Source organism: Tachysurus vachellii, chromosome 5 (assembly GCF_030014155.1).
Source record: "Tachysurus vachellii isolate PV-2020 chromosome 5, HZAU_Pvac_v1, whole genome shotgun sequence".
Lineage (NCBI taxonomy): Eukaryota > Metazoa > Chordata > Actinopteri > Siluriformes > Bagridae > Tachysurus > Tachysurus vachellii.
Window position 1 is genome coordinate 10,682,665 of NC_083464.1, and position 23,803 is coordinate 10,706,467.

General features: G+C 37.5%; 1 protein-coding gene across 2 annotated transcripts in view; it reads left to right on the forward strand.

Annotated features, from left to right (window-relative positions):
- The first annotated feature begins 18 nt into the window (after nt 1-18).
- Nucleotides 19-23,803, forward strand: part of scn5lab (sodium channel, voltage gated, type V-like, alpha b) — a 118,285-nt gene continuing 94,500 nt past the window's right edge. The window contains exons 1-3 of one of the 2 annotated variants that reach the window (XM_060869693.1): nt 19-548; nt 19,513-19,820; nt 22,933-23,050. In XM_060869693.1, the coding sequence (XP_060725676.1) occupies nt 19,554-19,820; nt 22,933-23,050 (385 nt within the window). In that variant the 5' untranslated portion in view covers nt 19-548; nt 19,513-19,553. Of the gene's footprint in view, nt 549-14,393; nt 14,435-19,512; nt 19,821-22,932; nt 23,051-23,803 lie in introns of those variants that run through there. The other variant, XM_060869694.1, reaches the window with a different exon arrangement.

Here is a 23,803-nt window from a genome sequence, read left to right on the forward strand (position 1 = left end):
GCGGTTTGACGGCGATCACACAGGTTTCGTACGCGTTTGTGCTTGAAGATTTACAGGAGAGCGCCGGTAGCTCAAGTCTCTGCTATATACAGAACCACTTATCACTGAGCCGCCGTTTGGACAACATTAGAACCCGGAAAGAGTCGGATTCGGCGTTATTCCCTAACGTGTATTTTTTTTTTAGACAACGATCTCAACTTTAATATGTTGGAGACTTTCTGATTTGGATGATTTACCCAGAGGACCCAGTGGGAAAAGAATTTCTGATGAAGGTTTAGTCTGATCAAAGGTGTTCGCCATGTCATATGGAGCGGAATTTCGGCTAGCGCTGGTTTGCGCCTGATCCGCGAATGGATGTGCGTTTTTAGCGCGAGTGAAAAACTCATCAGAGGCCGTTTATCTGGACGGGATGAGTTTCCAGAGAGGGCTGCGCATGCCCTTAGGTTACTCTGGGTTTTGCTAGCGCTCACTGGGAATGTCGGAAGTCGCTGAACTATAAGGGCATTTTCTTTTAGACGCAAAGCTGTCAAGAAAAGAAAGTTTCACACGTAAGTACAGCACGATCAGTACCTGTGCCAGTGGCAGTCTGCCCTCTCTCTGTAGCTCTCTATCTCTCTCTTTCTGTTTTAGAAAACAATATGGATCTTTCTGTAACGGCTTTACTACATATCAGGCCTGTTTTGCCAGGTATTAATTACAAAAGCTGACCTTGTAGTCGGTCAATTAGGTTTTTTTCGAAGTGAAAATTCGTCCCATATTTACAATTTTGTCCATTTTCGCAACTTCATGCGAAAAATAGATTCATGCACCGAGCGGGTTTGTAGTTGAATAATAGTCCTGAATTGTACAGGTAGATTATATAACCTCAGTTCACCTCAAGTGAAGTAAGGGCTAATAAGGAGCTCGGCATACGTTGCATGTCTGAATTAAAATCACAGCAATGTTCGTGCAGAAAGCCGTAATCACGTTTAGTAGCCCTCTACAGCTGATTGCCTTGTTTGCTGAAGTACCTATAGAGGGGGAAACTGATGGAAATGCTCAGACAACATTTAGTGCCCCATGGACTACATAAATCACATTTATCCTTTATATAACTTTAGCCCATTTAATTCTCACGTTTTACAGAAGCGCACCAATATTATGTACCAGGATCATTTATTTATTTACTTATTTATTTGTCTGTTTGCTTGTCTATTCTTGTTCCTACACTCTCAAACATAAACAGGTAGTAGCACCTTAAAAAAACTAATGTGATCTTCAAGGGTACATCGTTTGTGCCTTTACTGATTATCTTATACCTGTAAAGTTGCCTACAGCGCACCTTTAAAATATTACACTAAAAGTGGTCTTTAAAATGCAATTACAAGGTACCCTACATTCACATTCCCATGCAAATATGACAAACTAACAGCACAAAAGATCTGCTATTCAAGTGACAAGGAAATGTTCAATTATTAGCCTGCTGTAATGAGTTTGTCCACATTAGGACTTTAAATAGGTTGAAGTTTCTATTTTCCCTGATTGAGAAAAGAGTGAACAGGTGTGTTTGGTATTGACTGGATGCGCCAAAACGAGTGGTTGCCTCTCAACACCTACATTACTATTAAATACATCAACAAAACTCATACAATAGCTGTTATAACCTGTAGCACACGGTTCTGGTTACATGCTTATTAGGATGGCCATATGTAATTAAGTCAGTGGCTAGATTCACACCTAAAATCTGCTTTGAGCATTTGATTTAAACAGCATGATGGAATAGATGGAGTGCAATGCAGACGTAGTATTTAGTAGACAAATATGCGGCTTTAGAAACAAGCCCCGCCCTCTTGGTGAGTGACCTTTATAACGCGGAAAGGAAAAAGCTTCGGGAGAATCGCGCTCCTGTCCAAGGTCCTGAAAGTTCAGTTCTCACCGTGCCATGGCAAAAAATGCACGATTTTGGGTAAAATAAGTAAGATGTAAGACGAGGAATCATTTGGTGGATTGTAAAAGAGGTTCTATTAGGGAAGTGAGTTAGAAATAACGTAAATAGGTAATTTAGCATGTTATAATTTGGACATTTTTCTTTTAAGGTGCAGGCAAACACTAACAAAATAGTAATTAACAACAACAACAATAACAACAACAACAATAATAATAATAATAATGATAATAATAATACACTAACATAAAAGTGGCATTATTCCAACAAGGCTATCTGATGATGTGTGTCTTACACAGGCTGAATTTTTAAATTTAATCCTGAATCCTGAAAATAAGCAAGACAACACATGCAGTGTAGAATTTAATCATTTAATGATTCATTAATTTAATCCATAAAGTTCAACCTGTGTTCTATGTGTATGTGTGTGGGTGTGTGCGTGTGCATATGCATGTGTGTGTGTGTGTTTGCATGTGTGTGTGTGTGTGTGTGTGAGAGAGAGAGAGAGAGAGAGAGAGAGAGAGAGAGAGAGATTTGGAAATGATCTTTTTTGATATAGATGGATTTAAGCTATTGTTAAATATTATTTCCAAAGTTGTGCATGTAGATTGTTTTTGCCTATATTCTTAAATACAAATGATCTAATATTTAAAATCTAAAAATATATAAACACGTCTTATATCTTTCAGAATTTTATAAATCATATCAAATAAATAATTTGAACAATATTTAATTTAGCAAATGTATTGTGTACCTTAATTTCCATTATATAGTTTTTGATAGCTCATGCTGACTTAATACTTTACTGTGGGCTAACAAACATGGGATCTCCAGCAATCCTACCTGTTAACAATTCTTCAATTTTCAGTACTTCAAAACTATCAGTATTTCAAAATATTAAACTGTTCCAGAAACAACCTCTTTCTGTCTGTTTTGGTTATAATCGCCATACAATTCCACTGATGTTGAGCGGGGCCGCTGGTCTCATTCACGCTGTGTGGTTGTGAAAACATCAAGTGACCTTGAAGTCATTATTTGTTTTGTCACTCGTAATTTATTTGTGACAACTGCCCTTATGTCACTGATCCAATGATTGTCTCGTAGGGCAATTTGAAACCACTGTGTGCCTGTGGGAAAGCTTTATTATAGTAAATTTTTTACTTAAGTCTCTCATGTTGTAAATATTAAAATATTTTTAATTCACATGTTGCTTCTTAACATTAGGTCTGGAATTGCCAAATGTAAAATTTCCCTCTGAGTTAAGGTTGTGCAAAACCCGTAAGTGTTGCACGGGAGAAATAGCCGAGACCTGCCTCTCACTGTGCAAGGATTTAGCTATATTTCTCAGTATAACATAAATAAGGGTGAAATATGGCCATCTGTAACTATATCCTTCCATTACAGTTAGTACATATAGAGCTTTAGTTGACTGCAATAAACAGATATGAGCTGCTATGAGTAAAGGATCAGATAACTGTCGCTTGATTTTTTGCTTACTGTATACCTTTGGTACTAACAAATCAAAACAAGAAGTTAGATCAGGCTGCACAATTTTTTTTGTTATTTTAGGGAAAGATAGAGGATAAAATAAAAAGTAAAGTGAGAATAGTGTGGGCACAAAGAATAAGGGAAAGCTTTTCGGAAATTGTGGACATATAAAGAACTGTACAAAAGTCTTGGGCATTTCTGGAGACTTTTATTAATGTAATGCATGAAGTGTTTTTAAGTATAAATAACTACTGCGTTGAAGAGTGAACAGTAAAGAGCTCAATGAAAAAGACCTGCAAATGATCAGTTGCATTTGTATTTGCATTTGTCTCTTGCCCCTAGCACAGTTTTATAAGGAAAATGGCTAAGCGTCTTGGGTAAACTTCTGTTTTTGGTCTTTTACTTAATATTGTCCATTACTTAATATTGTCTATTACTTACAATACAATTGTTATTGTTAAAAAAAAATACAGTGTGTACATAAGCATGCAATAGACCAAAACAGTACTGTATAACATTATATTATATTACATTAATTACAGTTTGCCACGGTTAAGATTCCTTTGGATGTCCTCACAGTTTTGTTTGTTACTAATCATCATACATCATTGTAAAGATGCTTGTCGTCCTTTGGCCGCTGTTGTATTGACTACAGGCTCCGAAAAGGGCAGTCAGAAATGATCTCTTGAAAAGGCCCTTGTTTAGACCTTCAGGGAGAAATTGGTCCCTGCCTGAGAAAAGCGTGCATGACATTTGGCTTTACATCTCCTGAGAATGACAAATGATAAGTGACCTCAGTGCCTCACTCCTTAACCTAGATGACCTTCAGCATTTGTGGCTTTGGGTCCCATTCTAAGTTTGGTTATTTTGTTCTGTTTTTATGAACACGCAGAAACTAGGAGTTAACATGAGCACATTGACATGTACTAATCTGGACTTTGAAAGGAGCCCCAGGGGAATGTAGATACTTGTGTCAGACCCTCCTTTATCTTGTTTTATTGATCCAGTAGTTTTCTGGCGATGGTTTGGTTTTGTACGTGATGCACAAAATGAATGAATCACCTTCTGATGAAAAGTGGTTAAATTTTATAGTAATTAACATCTTATTTTGCTGGTGTCACACTGCTTTATGACATACAATTCTCAGTCTTATAACTAAATTCTTTTCATATTTGTTATTATTGTAGTTATTGAATAAACATTAAATTCTGAATAAGCCTTAAGATAAATATCTGAATAATAAACCAGATGTAATGTGTTAAAAAATACATTAAGCATTACAAAACTGTACTGTAATGACTGTATTTTTGTTGTCTTATTTGAACCAACTGTCCTGTCTTGTTGCAGTGTCTCCTGATTGAGGCTTTAAAAGCAATTTTGAGGTCTGCAATCATTCTAATCATATGGATGTACTTTGATTGTTCGTATGAAGCTTACATGCTATGAATTTACAGTCTCTCCTAAATCACTAAGAAGGCTTGAGTTGATTGTTATCTAACTAGGCCAGCAGAATCATCAGCTTGGAGAGGAAAAGTGGATAGCTTCAGGTGACACCAGCATGCTGGGGATATTTATCTCTGCCGGAGGTATTTACAGTGGTGCTTATAAACTGTCCTTGAACCTTTAAATGTGTGGTTATTCTTCAGTTCCTGGCATACAGACGAGTGCACAGCGGTCTGTGATAAAGAAAAGGTCTTGCACGAAATAGAAAAGATCAGCTGTGAGCTTGTCAGACACTTGTGTAAGGTTAGAAGAGAATTGCTTTCAGTGAGGCATGCTGTTGCACAACTTCTTTCTGCTCATGCACCGACAGTCTCCTGGGAAATAAACACCAATTATGTATTCACTGATGATAGGCCAAGTTAGTTCATCAGATTGACAACAAACATTCTTTGGTCTCCAAGAGTGATCTTAAGCACGCTCATGCTATACCAGTATTCAACATGTCAAGTTCTTGCTTTTTTTCCCCTCTTTACCTAGAGAAGTGCTAAGATTAGAGAAATGGTAGCGAGCGGGAAAGACGTGAAGTATGATCTGTATTTCCTGGAAACAGACAACACCACATATACAGTAGAATCTCATAGATTGGATCATCACTTAGACTGTAATGGATCCTGTGTTGTTATTATTAGAGAGATGTTCAGACCTGTTATGAATCACACACACACACACACAAGCACGCACTGATTGATTTTGGCTTATATTACACTTTGTGCTGGCTAACTCTCAAAGGGAAACACTGCCATTGCACTTGTAGCATCATTGCAATGCAACACTGTTTTATCCTGCTCCTTTCCAAGTTTGAAAATTAGCGGTTGAGCTTGGCAGACATTGCTAGCATCATGTCTGAGCTGAAGATAGCATAATATCGATGTTCTTGTTTTGTGTACGCTTATCAGTGTCAGTGCCTTTTTGAGTGCCGAGTCAGTGTTTTATAAGTTTGATTCCTACAGCAACAAATTTCTTAGCTTCTGTTTCTTTTTTTTAATTCGATTTATTATATGGTGTAATTAGTAGGTAATGATGTTTTGCATGTTTCCATACAAAATGCAAACAACAGCAGAGGCAGGCAGAGAGATGAGCTAAAGTGCACAGAGGGTGCTGTGTGATTGTGAGAAACAAGGTTTTACAAAAGCAATGAGTGTAATTAAAGAGGCGTGCAGCCCTAGCGACACAGCGTCGAGGGCAGAGCTCAAACAAGATGAATCTAAGTGGGTCGCAGGAGCACAATGCATTCTTCCTGCTATGGTACAGCCAGCAGTTCAGCAAATCGATGTAAGCATTATTAGAGTAATCAAGATCATACTGTCTCGGGCCAAAGTCTTTGAAAAAAAAAAATTATTAGCTTCTGAAACATTTTGTGTTTCTGTAGTTTGTCTGCATTTTCAGCCGTGAACTCTTTTCAATCATAAACTGATCAATAAGTCTGTGAAAATGAGTCATGGCAGCTTTGGTGACTCTGTATTGTTTTGTATAAATCTGAATAAAGTAATTGGGATAGTAATCTTCCAGTGGATGTTAAGAGCTGTCTGATTAAAATTTATTTATTTATTTTTTTTTAAAAACAAAAATGTAAGTTTACTGTATTGGACAAATTGTACAGAACATAACAGTGATATCATATGAATAATGAGGATATCAAATACTCTCATAACTGATGATGTCTGTGGGATATGCAAGCACCACACGTCTCTGTTGCCGTCTCTGTCAGATGACAGCTTCTCATTTTACTGCTCTCAACATGGCCATTCATACCCCAAGGTCTCTCTGGGAAAACAGGAAAAAATTACCTCTATCTTACAAAATATGTTTTTAAAAATGATTAGCATTCCAATAAGTTATAAATAAAATGTTGGTGTATCTTGAAGCAAGGCGAATCCTGAGGCTAATTCAACAGAAAAAAGTTTGAAAAGATTTTTTTCTTTCTGTTTCTATACTTCTGTAAAGCTGCTTTGAGACAATGTGAATTGTTAAAAGCGCTATACAAATAAATAGAATTGAATTGAAATGAATATTTTGTCATACAATGAAGTCAGATAAAAAGCTGAGCAAATAGCGGGCATATAAACTGACTGCAGTGTTCATGATTCTAATTAATCAGAACTTTCTATAACAAGGTAGATTAAGTCCCTAATATATTATAGTATGTATAGTAACAGCACAGGAACTTGTACGCTAGACAGGTTTAGTATGGATTAAAAAAGTTTTGCTAAAATATATGGTTATGTTTTCTGTGAGGAGATTTAGGTATTAGTTATAGAAGGAATCTCAGTGTCAGGGCTTTGTATCATGCAAAGGATGTTTTCTGATTTGGGAAAAATATTGTGCTTGCTTCGTATCATGATAAGCTGCATTTTGTTGCCTTCAAAAGTAATAAAAAAAGAGCTGTTTTTTTTTCCACGGATGTTTCACAACATAACTTTAACTGGATCAAACCTGTAATGTGTTATTCTTTATTTTAAGAAAAATGTCAGTGTTGGCAAATTGATGGTGGTTCAAGTGGTTAAGGCTTTGGGTTGTTGATCGGAGGAGCAGAGTTCAAGCCCCGGCACTGCCAAGCTGCCACTGTTGGGCCCTTGAGCAAGGCCCTTAACCCTCACTGCTTCAGGGGTGCTGTATTATGCCTGACCTCAACCTCCAAAGTTGGGATATTTCACTGTGCTGTAACATATATGCAACATAAATATAAATTGGTGTGGTCAGAAAAAAACAATTTGGGATGAGTCTCGTGGATAAGGTGTTGGACACTTGTGAGTTTGAATGCCAGCTACACCAAGCCACCACTGCTGGGCCCCTGAGCAAGGCCCTTAATCCTTATAACATGAGATAAAAACGTAAGTTGCTCTGGACGAGGGTGTCTGTCAAATGCTGTAAATAGATACGATGTTATTGTATGATGGAGTGCAGTAACATCCCTTCACTCGACATCACACCACCCTGTCGTTGATTACGTGCACCATTCAACCATTTAATAAAACGTGTGATAATGAAGGAACATCTCTGAAATTTCTTTGTCTTTATCATTTCATCCTCAAAGATTATGCAATTTATGATTTATGCTCAAAAGTGACATCTTTTTTTCAGTCTCCTTGGATTATAAAGATATAGTCTAACGTTTAGAATCTGTTATTAGAAATAGGCTTATTGTTAAAAGCAGTGACCAGTGTGTTGAAAAAAGTGACGTGTTCTCTCAGTAATATTCAGTGACTCACCTGCTCTCTCACTTTTTTTTGCATGATTGGCATTTTAATGTAATGACTCAAATATTCCTTTGTGTGTGCGTGTTTGTGTGTGTGTGTCTGTGTGTGTGTGTGTGTGCGTATGGAGATGGGTTGACTGTTGACAACAATTAGATAAATAATTACAGTTATTCTGAAAATGGTTTTCATGCCCAATAAAGCAGTTTGGTCAAAGGGTTATTGGTATTTTGGGAAAGAAGGATCTTTTGGTGTAATTAGTTTCAAGGACGTTACTGTTCATTATCAGCATTGCTCCATAATTGACCCCTACTCTAATTGTTTGTTTGTTTGTTTGTTTGCTTGCTTGCTTGGACTTTGTTATATCGGATCAGCAATGTACAAATTTTCCTCTGTAGCCAGCACCGTGCTAGTGATTGATCCAAAACTTACTGACTGCAGCAGCTACTTTGCTGTTATTCCGCCTTATTGATGTTTAGGGTAGTAAATGTCAAGAGGAAAGTCCTCAAGTGTGCAGCCTGCTGTTGCCTTGTCAGTGAAAAATGTACCAGTGTGAAACCTGACGCAACAAAACTGCTAGAGACAAACAGAGAACAGAGCATCCCAAACTAATGTGACCTCTTTGAAGTGAAATTAAAATGTGTGTCAGAGCAGTGGGAAGGCTTAATGAGAGAGAAACGCACAAGCCGAGCTTAAAGGAGAGCACTCTCATAAATTACTGAACCCCAGGCTTCTATAAAGAGGTGAAAATGGAGTGAAAATGGGACTGTTTCCACTCTCCTCCTCCCAACTTGGGCACTCAGAAAGTGTGCACCCCTTTTAATTTGGGTGTTCCTAATATCAGTGGAGTACAGCTTAATAATGGCATAATAGCCATGATAACTGCTAACAGCTGTTAGTACTCTGCATGTACATTCGGAACCAGATTTATCCGAAGGCTTTTAGCGCATGATAAAATGTTTTTCGCTGTTCAACGGTATTTCAAGCTGCATGCACCTTTCCAAGTTAATGCTCAACACTCACCTTAGTGGACAGTCTTTTATGGATACTGTTCAGCTGTTTGTCATCTAAGCAAGTTTTCCTTGCCACCGTTGCCACTGGATCAAAATCTACATTCAGATTTTTGTGTTTTGTTGCAATGACTATTGTTAAAAGCACTAGAGAAATAAAATTGAATTTAATTAATCAGGTTCAACAATCTTAACTTGTGAGGTTACTACATCATTCACATGATGCTGTCTCCCCAGTAAAAATAATAAACCTACAGTATATCAGCTTATAAAGTGCTATGTTATTTCCACAAAGTTCCTAAAGACCCTAGATAAACCAGTAACACTGCTGTTATTTTTGGCCTCTTGGAAATTCACCATAAGTACCAAAGTTCTACTGATATAATTATTATCAAATCATACTGACTTTCTGTGAAAAGCGTTTTTACCTCTCCGGGAAATTGAAAAACTGTCCATGCTTATACAGTTCAATAAAGCCATCACCGGTAGTCATGACCACATCCTACATCATTGTCTGGATTGTTTATTCAACTGCACACTCTAACGGCAACCTATAGGATAACACCAACTGTGCCGCTTGCCCTCCTACACAAACCTGAGGTGGTTTGTGATTCAAAGTTAGATTCATGTTGGGGCTGCTATTAGAAATATCAAACTCCATAAGCTGTGTTTTAGTGTACATTACTATTAGATTGCACCTACGGAGTAGATTAATACAGTACTACTACTAACATCAGCATTTTGAACATTCGCACTATTGTGTTAATTATTCTTTATTTCCAGACTGGACATGTTTACACTGGACATGTTGTGCATGTTTAAATAATGTGGCTTGGGGTTTATGTACATAATATAATATTTTCTGCACATATATATTGGAATAAAACATATTGGAGACTGGTTTTATTTTATTTTATGCCTGCATGTATGTAGAATGTAAGAAATAGGAATTTATAAAGAGCATGTTCATACACAAGGCAAAACATAATGATTTACAATAGCATGATAAAGAATTAAAATTTACTCTGAGAAAATAAATTAAGTAGATGACGTCAATCAGTGATTTGGGCATGTGCAGAAAACAGGGTCGCAGTAAACAAAAACCTTCTTCTAAGTGGCTCCAGGCCACTGATAATGTCATGAGTTTACATTGCTCATCGCTCTTGAGCACAATGTGGCTCGTTTGGGGCGAGGCTTAGGATGCTTGAGACAGCTTATAAAAACATTTTCTCCAGTCACCTACACAAACTCTTAATGCCTGGCTCTTTAGACAACATTATCCTACTTTAAAAGGGATATCTGAGCAATAGCAAGCAGACACATGAGCGTAGGAGGAACCTGAATCATGTAGCAGAGGTGAGCAGGGTCTAAACCACACTCTACTTTAGACCCAGTGAAAATACCGGGCTTGACTTTCAACAGACTTGGTCATGGATGGGTTGTTTTAACATAAATAGTGTTAGGCTTGAGCCTTTAAAGGGCTGGACATACAGTAGGATTATTTTAAAAGAAAGCGAGTCTTCATTCTCAAAACATTTTCACTCAGATCTCCTATGGACTAAAACTTCAAGCAAAGGATTGACTTCCACTTTGATACAGGATGATAATACACAGTAAACCTAGTGCTAGGTAAGACTAGTCTTTTTTAAAAATAGTTAATTATATATTGTACCCCAAATGAACCCTTAAAACACAGAATGGTTTGTTTAAATAACTTTTAATATGAAAGAAGATATTCTAATATGAAACAAAAATCTTTGTTCCTGAGCCACTGAGTTGACATGGTGGTTATGTTATAATACGGTGCTGCTGTATGACATGTATCATCTGATTTTTTTTTTTCAAAGGAGAGAAAGGGAGAGAAATATGAATGTCTCTATATGAATATGAATATCTTTGAATGATACATAAACACATACTGGAGTCACTGGAGCCAGAGGTATTGGATATAACCTACCATTAGCCTCAAAGCCAGTTCTCAAAAGTAAAAGGTTTTTCACTTGTTTTTGCTAAGTACTGAACAAGGTTCCATGTAGTAAGTATGGCCAGGGCTGAAGTTATACAATTACTGGATTCAAAATATTTGTGGCTATACATGAAAAATTATTATATTAAAAATAACCCCCGTCAGCTCTGTACTAAAAAATGGTGATAACCACCACCTTTATTATTATTATTATTATTATTATTATTATTATTATTATTATTATTATTATTATTATTATTATTATTAATAACAACAATAATTATTTGAACAAATAAATAAATATAAACAAATATTATAAAATAACAAATATGAACAAATAATAATAATAATAATAATAATAATAATAATAATAATAATTTTTATTATTATTATTATTATTATTATTATTATTATTATTATTATTAAATAGAGTGTGAAAGTAATAGTACTAGTGTATTATAAAAGGGCAATATAACATAATGTACCAAAAATTTAAGCCAGAGAGTTGCTGCATTTTTGCTGCAAGTTAAATGTGTGGTCAGTAAGACATGGTGGGAAAGGACCAAGCCACAAAGTGCCACTGTACATTTCTGCAATCAAGATAATCGCTGTTTAAAGTGACACCGAACACCACCCTGAAGATTTCGAGCACAGCGCCTCACTGTAAGGCCCACCTGAAGTGGCTGCTGAAACACAGATGTCAAAGCTATCAGGGAGCTGATGACATGGTCCGCCCACCTTCCTCACCATGGCAACCACGCTGCCATTCTGCAGCAGTAGCATTTAAATCCTAATCAGCATATTAATCACTAATTGCTTCCCCTCACACACGGCCTGTCGTTCCCCTGGAAGGTGAGTGAGCGTGGAGTTCCTGATTGACACTGAGTTCAGTGGGTTGTTTTAATCACAGTGCAGGTTGACTCTGAATATTCTCCAGGTTGGCATTCTGGTGACGCACTAATGACGAAGAATGCAGTACCGTTCTTTCCGCGGCATCTAAAATCAGTACACCCACTGAAATCAAGCTTAAGTGACTCCTTAGCCACCTCAAGACAAAGCTCTAAAGTTCTACTGAAGGGCTATTGTTTTGATTAGTCATTTTCAAATGAAAGGTAAGATTCCTCTCAAGGCATACATTTTGCATGCCTCAGATGATCCAGTTATTTTCTTATCTCAGTGGATCACACTTAAAAATAAACTCACCAGTGATCATTGCGGCTTAAACTTTACACAACAGTTTGCGTGTAATCAGGATAAATCCTCAAGAAAAATAAGAAAAATTGCTGAACCAGAAGGTTATATGTAGAGGAAATAACCAACTGATCCTTATCCTGTGCCTACTCAAAGTCTTGGATTTTTTAATTTCCTTAAACTAAAACCGATTACTAGAATGAGATTAGCTGCATTGAACTTTATAGAAGTTATGTATGTAGGCTTCACAGAATTCTAAATCAAGTTGGTTAGAAGAAACTGGGAGTTTCTTATTGCCTTGACATCCAACCAACAAATTTTATCCTGAGGACATGCAATATGACATAATTTCAACGATAATGATGCTGATACTGATGCCTTTAATGCAAGTGGGATGTGTTTCACTTGATGACTAAGAGAATCTGACAATGAGAGAGCTGAAATAACAACAAATTCGCACAGATTATCTGGCACACACAAAAAAGAGGGACATTTTTGTACATTTTATTTGATACAAAACATTTAAAAAAATCCAAAGTATCTCGTTGTGTGTTAACTTATTTAATAAAGCCTTCACAATCACCTTACAAGTGACATCTTAAGGGAAAGTGCTGTACTTGTTTGCCATCTCACCTTCACAACGATCGTATTTCACTTTAGACTCTATTTCCATGCGCTCATTTCACCTGTACAGAGCACAGCCCAAGCGCTATCAGTCAGCTCAAGTTTAGTCTAAGTAGAGATTTCATTCTGGCAGGTCACATAACCGTGCAGGTGTGTTTAAAATGTGACGCATGAATATTGAGTGTCGGGCTGTCACTTAAAATGCCTTTTTGGCATTAGAGGTCACGGCAGCCAATCAGATTGTACATCACTCTGTTCCAAAGTCACATTGTATTGGATACACACATCATGATGGCTGGAATTCGGACCAGGTTTCAGTTAAGCCCAGCATAAACGTATTTTGGACGTAATCAAGGTTAACCCGCTTAGACTCTTGTCTCAGACATGGTTCTGTGCTTAATGCAGGAATATTTCCTGACCCTGAAATTCTTCTGGTGAATATACTTAAAAAGAGACAAGAACAGAATGAAAGAAGGTCAAGAAGAGAAAAAGTATCCTAAGATGTTCTGCATAGACGTTACTGACATTTAAAAAAAATGGAACAGTGGGGGACAAAAAACTGCACAACTTGCATACTCATGCTCAGGAAGTTTTATGCTTAAATTGTATAAGGAAATGATTGAAAATGAAGCAAACACACATTTGAACAAATTCTATTTAATCAATCAGTTTCGCAAAGCTGTGTCCACGTTTTGACGTAGTTATACCCGAATCTCTGCTTATGCAGGTTGATTTTTATAGCATTTGTTAAATAGAGAAATAAGCTCCAAACCTAAATATCCATGCTGACCAGGCTAAAAGAGTTAAATCATTTTTTGCCTTTAAGAGTGATGGCATTTTTTCTACAATAGCACCTGCCTGTAACTGCCAGTCCTGTCAGGTGCTTAATCATCAGATTTTGCTTTGCTCATTCGTTTCGCTAGGTCTCTGGAGTATATTAAGGGGCGTGATTACTTTTGGGTTCATTTAGAACAAAATTGTGGCCACGCACAATCCATAACAATGGAGCATGCCGTCAGATGACATTAACCACTCTGGTTACTCATTAATTGAAAACATGGCAACTAAGGATTTGAAGATACCAGCAGTACCGGTCCGGATTAAATCCAGCACATAATCGAATTGAAACAATCATGTAATAATGTCAATAAATGTCAATTATTATCTGGCAAATATGTGTGTATATATATATGTATATATATATATATATATATATATATATATATATATATATATATACATATACATATATATTGCCAGACTGAAATGACAAATTGCTTAAGAAAAGAACTATCTCCACAGCTCTATGATCAAAGGCTCCTCTGTGTACATACATTAGATGATGCATGTGAGAACGAGTCTAGCCTATCAGAGCTGTCACCCACAACAACTACTAACATGACAGCTCTCTCTGAGCTCCTGTCATATTTTCACAGTCACAGCAGCATACACATTTGGGCAGTACACTGAGTATGTACAAGACCCCAAGGATGCCTAATGTCACTGATCAGCTGAAGAACTGGAAAGTCTAGCGGTATGATATTCACTAAGGTATTTATGGAAAGGCTTTGATAATATATATATATACTGTACATATTACACCACAGTGTTGCTGGATGTTTTAATCTGATTTGTTAGAAAGCGTCAACTTATTTTCTATAACTTTACGGATCTGATGCTAGTTCCGTCTGTAAGTCAAATTATTTACATTAATGCGCTTGGTCTGGCTTTTTATTGTTTCTATAGTAACAGCTAATTCACAGGGATTTCTGAAAGCTGAAATCGTTTGGAAAATGTGTTTTATTTAAAAAAAGAAATAAGAAAAAAGACATAATCTCAGACTCATTGAAATGGTGACAATTTCTGTTATTAAAAAATGTTTACATAAATGTGAACATTAATTGAACAATAATCATCAGTGCTTTGTAATTGTTAGTTTCCGCTATTGGAAAGTCTTTAGGACAATCCAAATTTCAGGACAAGTTTTTACTTTATGATTTCTCTGTAACGGCAAGCTGAATATATATTTTTTTAATTTCCTTCGAGAGAGGCTGGTAAGTAATTTATTTTTTTTTACATCTCTTTTAATGTAACAGGAACTAACTTGTCTTGTGGACGTTCATTAACATTAAATGTAACTATATACAGGTAAAAAGTATAATATTACTTTTTTATTAATACAAATAAATAATAATTAATAAGTATATAATAGTAATTAATCGCTTCAGGTTTTGTTGTTCTAATTACAATAATTACACCACTTCTTTGTAGATTATTTTCCTTCAGAATTATGGCCTGAATTGTTTAAGTCCTTACTTATGTAATATATGTTGTTATTTTTAAATCATTTTACAATTCAAATACTTTTTAAACTTAACACCTAACGTATGGATTGCAGCCGTGAATCACAGACTCATTGTGGCAGAGAAATCACACAATAGTGTGTGTCCTGGCCTGAGACAACAAGCATCCTGCTTCCTGTTAATGCTCTCCGCTCATGTATGAAGACTTTATTGGTAATTTCCCAGAGGACCAGGCCAGTCCATTGGAGGCAGAGAAGCAAGGCAATAGGGAGCCTGGTGTTAGTGCTGACCATTACAGCCAGGCAAAGATGGGATCTGGATGAACTTTTTATATCATTTCTGTTGGTTATTAACAAAATACACAAATAGTACAACATGCATAGGAGGTTCATTTCTTCTGCTTTGTTCTGCACTGTTTATTATTGTACTATGTGACACAAGAGTGAAATTGAAAAACGTTGTTTATTGTGGTTTATATGTTATCCCGCTCATGTCAAAAAGACCCTCGAATATACTACAACCATGACAAAACAGTCCTTTCTCTTTAAATCTTGACGAATCAGCAGAATGTAACCTGGTAACGAATGCACCTTTCTCAAGCTTATACCTTTAAGGCATATTCTTAAAGATTGTACTGCAGGATTTATTGTTGAAACGAAATGCACATATATGCATTCATAAATGCTAGCTGTCGCCTGGCATCACGTCTTTCTGGCATGCAACAGCTATTTCGCTTATGCTTGACATTCATCCAAATATTTATGTGGTACAAAGACTGCTCATGTTTTGGTTCCTTTTTTGTGTTTTTGCCACTTGATCTAGCCAGAGAGCCTTTTTTCTGATGTCATTCATGATAAGGAGCTGCTAGTAGTGGCTATGCTGACATTTTGCTCAGGTTCTGTAACAGCTCAGTGTCAGGTTCCGAGATAAGGCCAGCATCACCTTGGCTCTCACTGGCCCCTCTACAGGGCTGCCAGCACAGCCACTAGTGACTAATGACAGCAAACAGCATTATAGAGGTACGTGAAGTCCACGTGCCTGACTGGACTGGGATATGATGTACAGAACCAGTCACTTCACACAGCACTACTCTGAGTCTGATAGGAGTGACTGAGGCTATGACACCTGATCACATCCATTCTGATTGCGTACAAGTTGTTTAAAACGACTTTATTTTATAATTAAATGAATGTCAAAGTAGCAGTTATATATAAATTTGACCAGGTTGCAGGGTGTTTTCCAATGTATCTTGTTAAGTTTAAGTCTTACAGATTCTCCCTGTTAGAATCGTTCTGCACCAACAATTATTTAACCAAGTGAGTGTTGAGTGTTGCACGTTATGCATTGTTTTTGCTTTTTATGACATAGGAATTACTGGCTCATAAAACGTCATGCAATGTATTTTCACAGTCTGTATTTTCTTTCGTCTAAAGAATTTACAAAAAAGAGAAGCGGAGAAGTTTCCTGAGCACTAAAGCTAAGAACCACGGCCACATACTGTGCATATCAGGATATGCTTTCACTTCCAAAGGTGTTGGGGCATACAGTCATGTCACACTCCTTCCTGCCTGACATCCACCACCTTTTTGCTCATCAGAGCCATATTTAATCCAACCCCAATCAGCTGACTTGGCCAGAGCTGTGTTTGTGTTTTGTTGTGTTTAGCTCCATGAGAAGCAGAGAGTGGAGCAAGAGGCCAACCCTGGCTCTCCCTGAAACAATCTGAGCGATTAAAACACAGAGCGGTGCTCTCAGTGACAGGCCTGCTCCCCTTTATAGACATCTGGAGCTTAATGCCTCATGTAAAAGAGACAGAGCAGGAGGATATGGAGCAGATGCAAGAGGGATAAAAAGAGAAATGAGAAAAGAGAATTATAGAACATAGGGAGAGAAAGACAACTGAATGTAAATAACACTAGACTATGGATTTTCTTTTTAAAAAAGATTTGTTTAGTGTATTTTGCATTTTCCCCCAGATCTTGGAGAATAAGCTTTTAAATTTGACAAGTTCGCTGCTTCTACTGACTCATATACCATAGACTCTACAGCGCACTTAGCAAATATCCGGCTCATACAAAACCACTGAGACGACATGGTGGGTGTTTTCTGTAAGATACGAGCACAAAAGAGTAGATTTATTTGGCGGCCGCAACTGTTGTAGGCTAAAATGAGTTGAGAGACAGAGAGTTGATTTAGACCATCGTGGCCACAGGAACCTAAGCAGGCAGATGACTGACAATATTAGACCGGAGTCACTGGTTTTGTGACATCTAACTTTAGCTTGCATTCTCAAAACAAATCGAATTTTTCCCTCCTTCCCTCCAGACCATGCACTGGAGGCCATGCAATACGTATGACGTTCCAGCAAGTGATGAGGCTCATGTTACAAAATGCGTGGCTATGATTTTGGTATCACATGACCACAAATATGCCTCAAAATATTAACCCATGTCCTCAATACATTCATTTGTGGTTATGCTTCATTAAAAACTAAACACCATGTCACCTAAGAGGCTCTGTAGGCTCATGCAACTAAGGAAAGTAATTGCTATATTATAAACTGCCACTGACTTTGCTCATTCATTTGTTCCGAAGTGTTGCATGCTGTAATAACCGGTTTGTACTTATCCAAATTCTTCCCATAATACAACCAGCTAAGTGGCTAGAGCTTTGTCAACCCTGCACGATGAGTGTGCCTTGTTATAAATATCTCTAGTTACCACCTGCAAGTTTGGTGTCCATGCTTTTATCTCAGCTCAACTCTTAACAAACTCTTACGTAAGCAGAATAATTGCTCAGATTCTCATCTTTGCATCTTTTTTGGTACAGATATTAAACGTGATTCTGTCATGACAGTATACATACTAATATACTGTATGGATATCGATTTAATTTATTGATGTGTATTAATTTGAAGGGCATTAGCATTATAACTGGAGATACACATGCATCTGTGGGTGGTCTAGGAAAAGTAGAGACATGGCTTCACACAGGGTAAAAGGGGGGGCATGGAGACTGCAGGGTTTTGTTCTTCTTCAAAGGAAATCCAGAAGTCTGCTGCTGCAAGGCAAGGGAAACTACTGGGCCGTGTTTGGGTTTTTGTTCCTTTCAGCAGGATATAACGTTTGCTACATAGTCTCTCACACTGTGAATAGCTGAAATGGTACGGAAATAAAAAGCAGGATTATGTTCTGTGCTCAGGCCAAAGGAAGGTCCTGGCTTTAGCACAGACTCATTTAACCTAAGGAGGACAACTTGGAGGTGGCGTAAAATTCACAGTCACAGAAACTGCTTTGAAACTCTTATATTTTACTGTTTTAAGAACTCCAACTTACAATATATTTAAATGCTTAGATATTTTCAAATCTTTCACCCCCTAAAATGCCAGGGCCAGATTTATTTAGCTACGATAACTTTCGGGTTTCTTTATAGTTTCTGGATAATGACAGAATAATACTCTAAAATGAATTACTGAATACAAAACTCCACTTTAGTGGTTAAATGTAAGGTTATGAGGTTATTTGGTATCTAATCCCCATGTTAAAAGTTGAATTAAGAAGCTGCAACGACACAATGATACATAATCCGGTTGTTCAGATGATCTCTTGTGTCTGTCATTAACACCTCCTGCATGCTAGAACACTGTATGCTAGAACAGATGAAAAATGATCTCTTCTCCAATTATTTTGCTGAAAGATATAACAGATGGCCTAGTCTGTATGCATATGCACACAGGCATGTTTTTGTCCAGAGGAATAGCAGTCTTACAGCGAGGAAATCCTGCTCTATTCACACGCTTATGCAATGACATTTTGCTGTTTGAATTATATTTCAAAATGTAGATTTTTTAAATCAGTCAGCATGGTAACATGTTGAGAAGAATTGCTGCTTCATAACTCCAGGATCCCCGGTTTAATCCTGTACTCAGTTTACTGCTTGTATTGAGATTCCCTTGATCTCCTCAGGATCTCTGGTTTCATTTCCCCTCCCAAAAACATACTGGTAGGTGAACTGGGGACTATAAATTGCACCAAAATGTGAATATGTGTGTGTATGGTGCCAGTTGATGTGATGGTGTCCCATCCAGGGTGACTACACAGAGCATAGTAGACACTTTACATAGGTTTACATTCCAGCTACATGTAACAGTTGAATAAACACCAAGATTAGTTGATTAAACCAATGGAATCAGATATTACTTCTTCTTGGTTAGAAATAATGTGCAGCCCTCAAGACAGACAAAACAAGACTGATCTGGATTTTTACATTGGAATGAGCTCTCTATCTGTTTCTTTCTTGTCGTTCTCAGCTGTGAAGTAATCATTAGGACAGGAGGCTCAGGATGAAAAGATGGCAACCTTGCTGTTTCCACCGGGTTCCGACAGCTTGCACCGGTTCACTCGTGAATCCCTGGCTGGCATTGAGCAGCGGATCACCGAAGAAGAGGCGCAGAAGGCCAGGGAGTACCAGGAGGACTTGGGTGACGTGGAGACTCCCAAGCCCCGGGCAGACCTGGAAGCTGGGAAGCAGCTGCCCCGCATTTTTGGAGACATTCCATCAGAACTGGTGGGGGTGCCGCTGGAGGACATCGACCCATTTTACTTCCAGAACAAGAGAGTGGGTGCTGACATTTCATACTTACACTCACACACATAGCACAAGCACAAACACAATCCAAAGTTAGTGTTTGGTAATAAATGCACACCTCCTTTCAATGTATTTATACCATTCAGACATATTGAAATGAATGAAGCCTATGTATCTATGTACATATGTGAAGCTATCTAACTATGTACAGTATTTACTTTAGGCAGTTAAACATATGCTGTATAATGTGAAGAATATTGTTTGATGAAGGGTAACTGTCAGTGCAGATTTTGAAGTTGGCCAGCATAGTTGATTTATTTAAGCTGATTCAGAGAAGCCTGGGAAAAAAGGAAATAACTGATGACAAGCGTGAGTCACTGAGCTGATGATGGCTACTAATGCTGGCGCTGCTGTGCTGGCTGGTGTCTTATACACATTTTCTCTGAGACCCACAACACAAATCTCCCTTTTCATGAATTTCAGATTAGGCTAACATTTCAGTGCATTGTTGTTTGCAAAAACTCGGTGTATTTAAAATAACACTCAGTTGCTCTTACAGCTAAAAAGCTAAACAGAAGCTTAAAAAGTGCAAACATTATACCCAGAATTATGATTCTCCCAAATGTTTCCCATCTTTACGAGGTATTTCTGAAGTTTATCTTATGTTCTTTGTTTAATGAACCATACATGTAATACTTTTTACTAGTATAGAAGCAGGCAAATGTGCATCAGTGACTTTGCTTTTAATAGACCTCTTCACAATGTTATCAGCAAACTATGTCTCCCACATGCCCCGCACTCGTGAAATCCATGGTCCAGCGCAAGCCACAATTGCCAGCTTAATACGTGTTCTTGTTGACACTGACAAGGCCACTGTACGGTAGGATTAAGTCAGTTATCTGAGACTGTGAGCCAAGGAGAAAGGTTAGCTACAGCAGATGAAGGGTAGCGTGGTCTTTTATTTGGCTTTCTGTTTTATTTATCAGAAGGCCAAGGCTTGAGCAAATTCTGCTGTTGTTGCATGTTTTTGCTAAACGTAGGTTCTAGTTTGGAGAAGTTCGTCTGAAACACACACACTTACGCACACGGCCTCAGAGTCCTAATTAAAGGCAATCTACTTTTTTTTTTCTACTTGATCTTTTTTTGTCTGCTCTGTTATTCCCTCTTTTGTCCTCTCTTTTGTTATTTCCTAAATTTCATATGCCCGCACTCTGCTTGCGCTGCAGACGGTCTCCCACAGGATATCTGAGGGAGGTAGAAACAAATAGCAGCAAGCATGACCCAAATGTTACATAAAGATATGCAATGTGATCCACAAATCACTGCATTTAAAAAGGTTACAGAAGGGCAGGGGGCCAGAATGCAGAAAAAGGTGGCTAGCATGTTTCTAACACAATATATTGTTCAAAGTAAATAAAAACGGTGAAAAAGGAGAAAGAGTGTGAGAGAAAGATGTCTGTTGACACATTGTGACACAGTTGCAGCGGGAAAATTTGCTGACCCTGATGGTGGCAATTATTCTTCATGCGTTGACTACCCGCATTATTTATGCGAGGGTGAGACGGTATAAATTTAGTGCGCTAAGGAAGCCATGAATCCTGGGCTACCAAGCAGGGCTGTTTGCGCAGCGTGAGGATAGAGAGCCTCCCTGTTCCTGTCACCCATAGTGACAGTGTCCCCTGATAGCACATATCCTCCCATTGAACCCTGCTGTAATTTATTTGTTAGCTGCTCTTTGCTCTTTGTCTTCTTCAAATATACTAGTTTGAGTAAGGAAGGCTGTTTGTATGAGCAAAAGCTATGAACACACTTTATTATTTTTAACAAATTAGCACAGCACTGAGTCGTACAATAATAGAAGACCAGATCGGGTTGAAGGCTGCCATATATTTCTGACTGTACGATGATGAAATGCTCCCATGAATCTTCTTGATATAATGTGCCTATTTTGTTATGACATGTGTACAATAGGCTGTTACAAGCCTGTCCTTTGAAACAGTTTAAAGGGACAACTGTAGCTACGTTAAAACTACTATTACAAACCGAGCCGGCTGGTACAAATTGGCTAAGCATTCTCTCTCTCTCTCTCTCTCTCTCTCTCTCTCTCTCTCTAACCCACTACCTCTCTATCTCTGTCTCTCTGTCTCTCTCTCTCTCTCTCTCTCTCTCTCTCTCTCTCTCTCTCTCTCTCACCCACTCTCTCCTTCTCTCTCTCTCTCTCTCTCTCTCTCTCTCTCTCTCTCTCTCTCTCTCTCTCTCTCTCTCTCTCTCTCTGTCTCTCTCTCTGTCTCTCTCTCCTTCTCTCTCTCTTTCTCCTTCTCTCTCTCTCTCTCTCTCTCTCTCTCTCTCTCTCTCTCTCTCTCTCTCTCTCTCTCTTCTTTTTTAAGGAAAATATACATAAAAGTAAGACTCAATATCTGATAGCCACATTTTCTTCGACGCAGTTAACAAGTGCCTTAAAGTGGATCATTTTTGACTAGTTTGGGAAAAAATATACACCCAGTGGTATGAAGTAAAGACTTGTTCACATTTTCTTTCATCAAGCACTTCCTTAATTCGGTGTCCATTAGTGCCAATTTATTTAAACCTGCTGCGCTGATTCTTCCTTAACATGTCATCAGCAGTGACTGAGAAGGTGCATGTGAAAAAAATGCAACGTCTAATAAACATGAACAAGGTGGATTATTACTCAGTTATTGATTATTCAAAATGCTCATAGAGAAAAAACTTAATTCAATAGATTAAGTAAACATTATACAACCAAAGTTCCAATCGAACTGTAAGTTTTATCGTTTCAGTGAAAGAGCCCTTTAATGAGAGTGTTTGTGTATGTGTATGTCTAGTAATTCTATGTCTGTGATGAGACTTAATTCTAAGCAAGTTTTTATTTTTTACTTTTTCTTTTCTACTGTGACAAGCCATCTCTGATTACAAATGAATTGTAACTACACAATACCACATTATCATAATTTTTAGGCCTGTGTGTGTGTGTGTGTGTGTGTGTGTGTGTGTGTGTGTGTGTGCTATTTTTACTATTCAACATACTATGAAACTTATGCTGTCTTTGGAATGTTCTATCATATTTATTGCCACTTTTGTTCTAACCTATTGATTATTTCTCTCTTTTCTCTATTTTCAACAGACTTTTATAGTACTAAACAAAGGGAAGGCCATCTTCCGATTTAGTGCCACATCTGCACTCTATATTTTTAGCCCTTTTCATCCTGTTAGAAGAGCATCGATAAAGATTTTAGTACATTCATATCCTTTCTGCTGTCACACCAAGTGCTCAATTGTATCTGCTATCCTTTGGAAATTGTACGAAATGCTCATGACACTAAATTTGTTCAGTCCTTTCTCTCTTTAGGATTTTCCATCCGGTTCTATTGTATCTTTAAATATTTAAATATAAGAATCTTTATTATTTTTTCCTTTCTACGTATTATTATTATTATCATTATTATTATTATTATTATTAGTAGTAGTAGTAGTAGTAGTAGTAGTTTTTATATTTATTTATTTATTTTTCTATGTATTTTTTAAATTTTGCATGCTTTTTATTTTTTCGACATGTGCGTTTTTGTCTCATTCTCCATTTATGTTTCTCTTTCCCTTTATTAGGAGTGTGGCTCTAATAGTAAAAAAAAAAAAAAAAACTTTATAAAAAAACCTTAATCTCCTTAGGGCAGGGGTAAATAGATAATGCTTATTTTATAAATGAAAAAAGAGAATCTTATATGCAAGTTCAAGATATAAAGAAAGACTCCAAATAGGCAAAGTTAGCATGGGTATGAGCGGCATTCAGCCATCAGTCATCTAGTTCAGGAAGTCAAGATGTCTAGTCATGAGCTCACTTGTGCATGCTCAACAAACTACTCAGACTCTGACATTCAAGGTCTTGTATGCTATGTATGGGTGCTCCTTTGTGTGAACAATGCCAAGTTTGGATGGCTTGATTCCCAGCTATGGAGTGATCAAACCTCCAAAGACCTCAATGCCCCACACCCTTCCTT